Genomic DNA, 11560 nt, shown 5'->3' on the forward strand with positions numbered 1-11560 from the left:
TGGTACCGGAAACGAAATTAAATGACGTCATTCCATTTTCTTCCCGGTATCGTATGCGTTTATGTTACCGTTTTAACAAGGAGACAGGTAAAATATGAGAAAACAGTGAAATCATATCTCCATAAACTCACTGTTTCAAACGGTGAGTGAATTAGTAAATTGGGATATAATCAATCGTTGTTCTTCAATAAACAGCCGGAAAGCATGAAATAATTACATAAAATAACCTAAATAAACAGAATTTCATCTACTTGGAAGATATAATACATATAAAAAGTCAGCAGTCAATCCTAATACGAACGGTTTCGACAGTAGAACTAATATTTACGTATAACAAATAAACAAAATATAAGCACGGTATCGTTGATACAAATTATAGATGTGTAGTTTTCACCATTCGTTTCCTAATAACTATAACATTCTCAAACATAGAACTCCTGATGAAGGCAAACCATTTATAATATTGTTAATTAAAAGACCAATATTTACATTGTTCTGACATTTAATTCGTTTTCAATATGTTAACATCGTATGATTACCTCTATGATGGGGCATTTACGCAAATAATAGTAAACGATTTACAATAAAGAGTCTATTGGTCCCCGTACAATAGACAGGCTATCAACAATAATTAAACCCGCCCAGTCTATTTTCCTACTGCATCCGCAGCATTGTTATTGTCACATGATATTGTCCTAGTCATCCACGTGACATCGTAAAGGCGGGCCGATAGTCGGATAGAATGTCGTAAAATGGTATTTAATTCACGATTAACGACATCATTTTCTCCTTTATAAAGTATCATCCTAAATTCCCCGTGATTTGTATTTCTTTCGTTTAAGCAGAAACTTAAGTGATTGTTTGTCTTATGTGTTACCAAACGTTATAAGGATAGAGTATTTCAAGTTCGGTGGTGACATATTATTCAGAGAAATATTGATATTATTATGAAGATCTATACAAGTTGACTTGCTATCATAGAAAGTGAAATGTCAAGATTGACCATGGAAAATCCTGTGTTTCATCAAACTGTTCCTTTACGGTATGTAGAAAAATATGTTCTGACTATTGTAGGAAAATCATTATTAATTTAAAGAAGTCCAAAATAAAATGGAATAAAAATAATATCAAATACTAGATTTTTTGTGCGTAATTTTCAGCACATGTCATTTAAAATACCATGTTGTTTAAGCGTTAACATTGTATTTTTTATTCTATTGAAATTTATGTATTTGGTTGGTTAAGATATTAATTTACTATTTTATTCAATATGGAATAACCTTGCGTTATGTCAGAGAATGAAATTTAAGGGACAAGCTTCGGTTTTATCCCGGTATTTTTTAGGAAAGCAAATTCTTGTTATTTACTTGTATTTTGACGTTGCTCAGAATGTAACCTTGTGTTGTTGTTATTAAAGGACGCTCGAAAATACGTGAAAATTGAGTTGTTTTCTATTCAATTATATGTTTTATATTTCTTCCGTTTCGGAAAGCACAGCATTTTATAAATCCAATTTATCCCGCGCACGTACACACATAAATTGTTATCCGAATATAGCGTCATTGCATGTAACAATGTATTTGGAACTCTTTCAAATACATTGCAAGAACTCTTGACTAGGAAAAATATATATATTAGATCCGTGCCTTAATATGTACTGTTTTGTTTCTAACAAGGAATATAATCATGTTCCAAAATCTGATCTTCGTTTGCTTAAAATGTTTCAACATTTTTGGTTGAGCCTTTGCATACGTATTTTAAATAAAAGAGAAATGCAACTTTTTTCGGTTAAGGACTTACTTAATAATAAACAGATAAAGACACGCTCTCTGATTGTTGATGTACCTTAAGGCCAAAGTTCGAGGAACTGCTGGTACAACAGTTATTGCGTAACACTTAAAACCTTGACAAGACCCAAACATTATTTAAAAAGGACAGTTTGCTGTTGTGCTGTTTATTCGTTATGTGTCCCTGATTCAGGCTCTATTAGGCCGTGTACCATTTTGCCTTAAAACAACAGGGTGCTGATTTTTCTTTCCATCGTACTATTTTACTGAATAGAAATCGCCAGGGTTCTGTTTAGGGTTTTGGTTAAGCCTTTGGTGTTCATGCAAAACGTTTCTCACAAAAAAATGATAATAAAAGTAAATGTCATATGTGTATAATTTTACTAGAAATAGATCTTCATAAAAATCATAATTAAAGTCTGGCTTAATTATTTCCTTTAGAAGTACAAACGAATATTTGTGCGGATATACCCAATAAAGTTATACATTGTGTAATTATAAATAGTAAATACAATTATTATTGTCAATCTTTTTTAAATTTGGAATCACGATAGTATTTTTAAAGCTAAGATATATTAGAAATGTTGATGATTATAATTAGAAGAAAGTAAATAATAAAACGAATATAAGAAAAAAAAGATGCGGTTAAAGTGTGTGTTTTTTTCAACAATTTAGTATACATGTAAAGTTAATGTCAAAATTTACTAATGCTACTGACAGCTATATCAGTTAGAATATGATATAGAGAACTTGCTTGTTCTATGTCAGTTTCCAATACTTTTGTATGCATTAAAATATAATCTAATGTTTTTACGATGAATATATATGTCTTTATGACCGTGTTTTGTTTTCAACTTATCAAGTGCGTTGTAAGATATATGTACAGTATATACATTCATATATTCTTGCCAACTAAATTGGGATATTTATACATTTATGGCATTAAAGCTCATTATTTCCAAATCTTATACAAAAAAGCCGCATATATCTAGTGAATTTTTACGACGATATTTATATTACATCGTTGTGCGTATTAAATCGTTACATGAAATGATGTATCGAGGGGCCTGTGCTATTTCAGCCAACACAGGTGTTGTTTTCTTCCTTTTAAGGGAATCTTGGCGGCCCCTTTAATGGGAAAAATAACGTCGTTTTGAACAAAAGTGTAAAATACTAAAATGATTTATATAATGTTCAACTTGATTTTCAAGCCTTTTATTTAACCAATCTATTTGCAAGTTTATTAATGGCACTATTTTGTTACTTTGGCTTAATTTTCTTCTCTTAAAAACAGTTAAAATGAAAGACTATTTTTACCCAGTTAGGGTAAAACTGTATAGTTTTCCAGGAGGGGAATGGGGCCGGATTTGGTAATAAACCTGTTAACAAATATAACCATAATATTTTAATCACTGATTCATGCACTTTTATAAAATGATTATGTCTATAACTAAATAAAATCGGGGTTTCAACAGAAAATTCCGATGTTTTTTGACCGATAGACCCATCCTGTTCCAAATGGCCTTAAGTCTTGTCACTTTATCAGGAAGTCCACGCTTTTCCTGGTACTTGCATTTAAATCTGACTTTTTACCGAAAACCAATCGCTGTTGTGATTACTGTACTGCGTGTACCCGTCACAGTTTTTAAAACTAAAATAAAAACTCTATTTTTGACCGATATGAAACATGCCTTAAATGATATCCAACGCGCTCCAGGTAACAGTTAAATGCTATTTTTTATAATTATGTTTAGGTAATAAAAATCATTTTACTGCACCATAAACACAATGAAAAACATATGAGAAGCATTAAAACGATGTAATGAGATATAATTTGGTGGGGAAAATTAAATGCATAATATACGAATTATTATGAAAACTTGATTTTGAAAAATTGCTCTTTTTAATTAGTTGTAATGATGTTTTTGGTTTCATTTTGCATGTTTTTATCTAATTGCAAACATAAAAAAGCATAATTTATTCGTATGACGATCATTCTATTTCAAACTCGCATTGTAATACCATTATTTTTTTACAAAAACTCCAGTAAAATGCTGGATATTTAAAATCAGAAACATGTATGACCTAAACAAACAAATGCGCAATTCTTGCATGGAAAATATTGCATATTACATTTAGTAAAATCGTTACATACATTAGAGTTTCGAAAAGAACAAACGCATTAAACTTATAGTACACCAAGATGATCAGAGTCGCCCCGATTTTCGTCCAAAATCACTGTCTGCCTTTCAGGTACATTGTTTATAATTTGGGATTTCCAATGTGAAAATGCGCTGCCTTGTGACCTCATACTGTTTCGGTACCATTTGAGCATATTGAGTGGAGTAAGAATACGAAAACATTTTTAAAACCCATACAATTTGTGCAAACACGTTCTTTTGACAGCAAAAGATTGAAAAATCGCGCATTACAATTTCTGATGAACTTAACAACTAAATTACAAACAACTAATTAATGTTCCATCAGTTATGTTATATATTAGTAATTGGTAAACAATTCCCTTTCAAATGATACCAAAATTACATAGGTAACCAGGCATCATAATTTAACATTATTTGCCAATAGCTCAATGAAATAAAAAAGCTTATATGATGATTTCTTTTTTTCTGAAATAAGGTGCGATTAGGAGATGGGTGCGACACGTAATGGTGTAACAATGATCACTGCTTCCAATAAACAGTCTCAGTGAAATTGCGCTGTATGTGTTTTTTGTGCTTCAAAGGATTGGCGTTGTCACGTTGACGGTGTTGCAATGGGAACATTTCTGCTAATAAACATGATGAACATAGGGCATATTTAGTGTTTCCATGGCTAACAGTTCCGGATAGTTTTATTTTGCAAACTGCGTCTTAATTTCCTTATTGTTCTATTCCAGGCCAATTCCTGTATATGGCATTCGAAACCATCCTCGACCAAGCTGCGGCGGTCTAAATCTCGGCGCAAAACCTGGAGCAGATCGTGCCATGCTGGCTAAACAGTTTAATATAATACCTCACATGCGTCCGTACTATCCGCTGGGCGATTATCGTATTAACCAAATACCAACCCTCGGGAACCCTTCAGCTTCTCAGATTCTGAATGATGTAAACAAATTCAGCGTTAAAACTCACTCCTTATTTGACAGAACGAGTCGCCAGCACGCTATTGCGCAGGACAAGGTGCAAACTCCGGAGCAACCAAAATTACTGGAGATAAACGGCGCTTGTACGGGACGCGGGGGAATGATATCGAAACCCACGCCGGCTTCTGAAGCCAGCAGATCGCCAATGGAGGGAACAGTTCCTGTGATAATTCACTGCGGAAATCCGTTTCCATCGCAGTACGGCTTCGGGCGGAAGGTATTCCCATGTCCCCAATGCCGGTACACAACCGACAGGAGAAACAATTTGAAGAGACATATGCTAACTATGCATCAAACGTGCTCTAAAACTCTTGAGTGTTGTGGATTAATGTTTGCAACTAAAGCTTCTCTTCGTGAGCACGCGATGATATTCCATTACCACGGATACACTTGTTTTTACTGTGGACGACGTTTTTGCCGTAAAGCGTTACTGAAACGGCATTTGTCTGTGCATAATGGACAAAAAGACTTTGTTTGCCCAGTCTGTGATTACGCAACCAGCCACAAGAGTAATTTAGAACGTCACAGAAAAGTACATTGCAGACCCGAGGGGGAAGACAAGTCTGATTCAAACAGCGGAAATGACGTCACGAAATGGGAGAATGATTGCGATGTCACTGATGACGTACACAACGCTATTGATATGAGTTCAGATGACGATGAGGAAATTATTGTAGATTCTGACTAGAAGTTCGAACTTAAAAAAAATGTTTTAAAAACAAAAACAGTTTAAACTAATTCGTTTTACTCATTTTATTGTTAGATGTTATATTTTCTTTACATACTTATCTTGTTATATTTTACAGTATATTTATTGTTACTTTGCTGTGACATAATTATAAACAATAAATGTTATGGTGGAAGCTTATGTTTATAGATTCTTATATTATCGAACACTTATTTGGTTATGAAGACATTCTCTTTCGCACTAGTTATTGCAATCTTTCTAAAAGTGTTTTCTTGCATTGGCCTTACAGACTCGTTAAAAGTTCCATGATCCCAAAATTAAACAAAAAAATGTTTGGCCTGACCCAACCCACATTTAGATGTGTTAAGTAGAGTGGGGTTTATTTGTTGGTGTATTTTACCCCTTTACCCCTTTAACCCTTAAAGGGTCTTACTCGTGTTTTTTGTAAAATGCACGTTATTGTATGATGAAATAAAGTATGGCAAATCATTTGGAGTGTTCAAACTAAGATACTAACGGCTTGAAACCTTGATATATTCTCAAATATTGTCTTTAAACTCCACGATTTTGAATAGCATTAATAACGCAATTCAAAAAAGGGTTACACGGTTTATCCTTGGATATGTGAATGTGTCCTTGTGGGCATAAGGTTTTGTTGTCAGTTTTCGAAGCTTACATTGAATGTTACGACGTTGGTTCGTGCTCCTCATAAACCGAAATATTGTTTATAATATAAGTGATTTTCCTTTTCCACAACTTCGGTATCAAAGAGTAAAATAGTAATAATATAAGTGTTTTCAGATGTATTACGGGGAAAATATATTTGATGCCAAAACATGAGGGAGTCGCATTAATTCCGTAATATTTTTTAGCAAACTTTCGGCTCGCGGGTATGTTTAAAGTTTGTTTGACCTATCCCGGTCAATTCCGAATATGTTTTCTGGCCTGACTATCTGTTTGTGGCCTCCGCGGAATAATCACTTTTTGTCATAAACTTTTAGTATTTAGTTCAAACGTTATATATTTAACAACGATTGTGAAGAAAGCTATGATAGATTGTACAAAGTCACTCTCGTTGGCACGATGTGAGACCACACGAGAGTGTGGTCTTGTGCTGTGGGGGAAACCGGAGTACCCAGAGAAAACCCACTTGTCCGGCTTGGTGACCATTAACCAAACTCACATGTTTCCAGGCCAGGAATCGAACCCTGGTCGCCTTGGTGAAAAGCGAGGGCGCTAACCACTGCGACAACCGGACAGTCGAATTTGTATTTAAAAAGTAATTGCCGACCTACCGCCCAAAGGTCCATAATGTATTGTTTAATATTAAAATAAATATATCATAAATAATGCGATAGATAAAGCGTCCACTACATAACTGCACAAACCTTCTTGTCTTTTTTGTTGACTGTGTCATGGTGAATTTCCAATATAAAACGTTTATATTGAGATTCGGGTTTTTTTTGCATTTGTTTTCACTGCTTGTATGCCTCATTCCAAAGGCAAGAATCAGTCTGAAACTTGGACTCGGTGTGACTCAATGTGGCTTTTTAAATAATAGATCTTTTAATATATGTATATATTACAAATATAAGGAGAGCAATTCTGTTCAACATACTCTTGCAATATCCTTGATTTTTCTCGGCTTTGTTTTTTTTTTTAAATACGTTTTCTAGTCACATTTTAAATACCAACAGCTCTACACTTCTTTTACATTGATTTTAAAGCTGCACTCTCACAGGTATACCGTTTTTACAACTTGTTTTATTTTTAGTCTTAGAACAAACTTTTTTTGCGTAAATATCTGCAAACCAATGATAAAATATTGCTGACAAAAGATCAGATCGCAGATTTTCATATTTTCGTTCGAAAATTAATGTTTTATGGCTTAAAACGTTACTAACGGTTAAGAAGAATGCATAAAACATCGTTTTTTGAACTTAAATATAAAGATCTGCCATCTGACTTTTTGTCAGCAGTCTTATATAACTGGTTTCCATACATTTTCACAAAAATTGGCTCGTTCCAAGACAAAAAATAAAATAGTTGTCAAAACGTTCAATCTGTGAGAGTGCAGCTTTAAAAGCGATGTTTTACAGTATGATGTTAAGATATTCGGCTTGTCCGATTGGTGTAGTAGTAAGCAGAATCGCTTCCACCAAGGCCACCCAGGCTCGATTCCAAGCAAGTGAGGTTGGTTTGTGGTCACCAAGCCGGACAAATGTTTTTCCTCCGAATAATCCGGTTCTTCAATGATGATGATGATGATGATGATGATGATGATGATGATGGAATTGTTGATTTAGCTATGTATCATATGACCTTCATCAAAACATACAACAGCATTGCAAACAAAAACACAAAACACGCACGCTAGCAAACACACTTGAAACAAGAAAAGGATAATTCTTAATTATCGGACAGAGAGAGAGAGAGAGAGAGAGAGAGAGAGTGAGAGAGATCCTGTAGGCTATCTGCTTTCGTCACAATCGAGCTAAAAGAAGTTAGTCTAAACTCACATATTATCAAATCAAAGCATTAAACACATAGGCCCTATATATGACAACATAAAATTGAAAGGTGGATAATCTTATACTCAATGACCAGACTTTCGCATCACCTGCGTATGATATTAAATTAAACATGACTGAAATTGGCCGATTGCTTGAAACGGTTACAGAACATTGGCTTCTAACTATTTACTTGATCACTGGCTAAATTGTTTTTCTCAAAATACATTGTTGATTTTATTCGCCTTTTGAAACTTTTTAAGAAAAAGATATTTCTCAACTTTACCCTGTTACCAAGTTCGGCCATAAACGCGAATTAAATCTTTACAGAATTGCAAATTAAAGAGCATCGATGTTCGCTAAACACCTGTTTAACTGCCGTTTTTACTCCTCAATTTCTCATGCGGTCGCTATACAAGCAAACTCCATTCCTGTTCGAGCTCTGGTGACAAGTTAGTCCGTATATGGTTGCAAGTTGTTTCCTCCAAATTAAGTTTTATTTGGTTTTATATAAATTCAATCTTCAACCAGGTGCGCTTACTTTTAAGTTTTAACTACCAAAGCACAACCTTGTGACTTCAGAGAGCAAAGAGTTTAGGTAGTGTGTATGCCACGTGGTCATATGAAACTTTCTTACGTGCTGTGATCACGCAATTGTCTCGTATATATCAGTATCGTATGCCATCTGGCTAGTTATAAACGCATTTCTCTTCCTGAATATTTCACACTGCGGTTCAGGATTGGTTTTTTGAAATATTTCCAAAAACATGTCATACGTTTAATGCGATAAACAATAACAAACTTTGCATAGTCATACGACGTAAAAACACAATTCATGTATTCAGGTATTCGTATGATGCAAATTAATAATAAAAAGACATATTCAAGAAATATGGTCAATAGCCAACAACATGGAGGAGCTGAATTGTGTTTCTTCGTCTGCAGATAGAGTCGGGATCCCTAATCATGGAAGTACTTGTACATGGGGTTTACTTATTAGTTTATTATTTTTGTTTTATCATTAAAGTTTCTCAAGTTCATGTATAGTTTAAAAAGATTTACCATTTACGTTTTACTTTTATCCGGGATTGTTGGGATAAGAGTAAGGTTTGTGAACGTAAACTGGTTTAAACTGGTTTGTGATTGTTTTTTGTGTGTTCTATGTCTTCGGCGTTTACCCTGTGCCATTTAACGGGGTTATGTTTAAACTTTCGGCTACTGAGCTTGATTCTGTAGTTTTTCATATAAATTTGGTTTTACAAATATCATTGAATGTCAACAAAAATGTACAAATAGCTACTAAATTATTTAGGCAAACGTACGCACAATGGTGTCATATAGTATACCATGGGCTAAATTAACATTCGCTTCAATCGTCTACCTTTTCTGATTGTAAACCCGTGTTTGATATGCATTCTATTTACAGATGGTTTCTCATTTTAAGGCACTTATTTCATGCATTCTTTTAATTTTTGTAGGTGACATGTAATTCGTCTTACGAACATTTAAATGCTAATGTAAAACGTTCTGTCATTCAATGACCCAGGTCAGATAGTCACTTGAATGTTTTAATGCGTCTGTATGCACCATAAAATGCGCATGTCTTTATTTGACGCAGCGGGACACGTGATCAATATGGCTTCCAAGATGGCGTCCTGTGGTGAGAATTACGGGTGCTTGACACTTAGCTAATTAAATGTCGTGTCGGTCCCTCTGAATAAACAGTCTAACAATCGGGTTAGAAGGAGAGCAAAACATTGAGCCGCTGTTTAAATCTGCTGTTGAATGCTGAATGAAGTTGTTGGAGAAAAGGTCTTCATGAAATTGTCGTTCAAGTCAAGTCAAAAAGTTTGCCTTGAGATATATTCAGTGAGACATTGCATTGTAACGTATTGCAAATCAATTTAATTCCAATTGAATACCGCGGACAAACCTAACAAGAGGCTGCTTACAAAGCAGCCATTTGGTCTTAAATAGCGCCATCAAAACATAACGATATGTTTTAATCTAAAAACCAGAATAAGACATGATATGCATTTCTACTTAAACACCCAAAAACAGGCCCCGATTTCTCAAAACTTCTTAATTATAACAGGATTGAGCTAAGTTCACTATTTTTGGTTTTCAATAAATTGAGTAATATTAACTTCTTTTAGAGTTTTTTGCGCTTTAGATGGGAATTATCTTAATGATAATCACAATCACGCACCTATAAATTTTTATTTATCAAAATTCAATTTAAGTATTATTTTGGCTAATTGAAATATGCTACTTTTATTTTTTTTGTTCAATGTGTTTGTCTTCAGTTGTTCAGTTAGTTTCATCAGGAAAAAATATGGTAACTACCAGTATTGTCAGGTTACGTACAATTTACATAACGGCTGGTGTTTCACTTTAGATATATTAATCTAAATAAAATTCTTGCCTCAACTTGAAAAACAATCTTACATTATGACATTCATACCATATCGTTACAAAAAATAATTGAAACAAACAAGGGTGTTACAAGATGACGAATCAAACATGGATGATACAAGATGACAAGACAAGATATCGAGTTCATATATTATACGATCAATCTACCCACGCGGGTTTCTTTTTTAACACCCAACTTTACATGTATGACATACATAAAAAATTAATGATACAATAGATGAACTGGACTGAAGAACAAGTTTTATTAGTACATGTACGTTGTTATGAAACTGAAAATGTGTATATCAATCCTGATCACTCAATACATTCGGAGCTCCTCGGCCATTTTTTTCAAAAACAACCTCGGATGTATGCCGGTACATCTGTTGAAGTAGTCCGTATTTGTTTGAATAAAAGCATTAATTAAATGTAGTGTTTAAGAGTTGTTTTCATTGCTCTCAGTTTAAATTGATTGCCAGTGAAGTGTATTATTGCAAACATAATTACGATTCCCAAGAGTTAAGTCATAAATTTTAACTACTAAATAAGATTACTACGCGATCTATTTGCAGCGGACTTAAACGTACCACTTTTTAAGTATGTAAACCGTCCATATACATCCGAGGTTGTTTTTGAAAAAATGGCCGAGGAGTTCCGAATGCACTCAATAGTCAACCAGAAAAAAATGAAAACAAGAATCAAATTCTGCAAGAAATAAAACAGACGAATTAACACAAAACAAGTAGTTTTAAGATATCCGGGTACTTTCTGGATATATTTCCCAAATAAGGGATATTTAAAAATAGCGCATGCTCGTTAATGTCAACTCCGTAACCTATACCCCTCGCTTATAAACATGTCTTTGTACTGAGGCCGGAAGTGTGTCAAAAGCCACTTGTAGAGAGCAGAAAACAAGAAGGATATCATGAATCTATATATGGATACACGCTTGTAAGGAGCAGAAATCTAGAAGAACGATATAGGTCTGCAAGCAAAAGCCCTCTGTTCAAGGTTGCAT

At 34.1% G+C, this 11560-nt stretch overlaps 1 protein-coding gene across 1 annotated transcript; it reads left to right on the forward strand.

Annotated features, from left to right (window-relative positions):
- Positions 1 to 804: 804 nt before the first annotated feature.
- On the forward strand, positions 805 to 6106 carry LOC128219574 (zinc finger protein 250-like). Its single transcript, XM_052927400.1, has 2 exons — positions 805 to 1042; positions 4684 to 6106. The coding sequence occupies exons 1-2, from the start codon at positions 990 to 992 to the stop codon at positions 5615 to 5617; spliced, it is 987 nt and encodes a 328-aa protein (XP_052783360.1). The 5' UTR covers positions 805 to 989; the 3' UTR covers positions 5618 to 6106.
- The last annotated feature ends 5454 nt before the right edge of the window (positions 6107 to 11560 follow it).

The sequence above is a fragment of the Mya arenaria genome, chromosome 15, assembly GCF_026914265.1.
Source record: "Mya arenaria isolate MELC-2E11 chromosome 15, ASM2691426v1".
Classification (NCBI taxonomy): domain Eukaryota; kingdom Metazoa; phylum Mollusca; class Bivalvia; order Myida; family Myidae; genus Mya; species Mya arenaria.

Excerpts from the sequence above, each read along its gene's own strand:
- LOC128219574 (XM_052927400.1), top strand. The coding sequence starts at position 990 with ATGTCAAGATTGACCATGGAAAATCCTGTGTTTCATCAAACTGTTCCT. Across the intron at positions 1,043-4,683 it reads CATCAAACTGTTCCTTTACG|GCCAATTCCTGTATATGGCA; the intron begins GTATGTAGAAAA and ends GTTCTATTCCAG.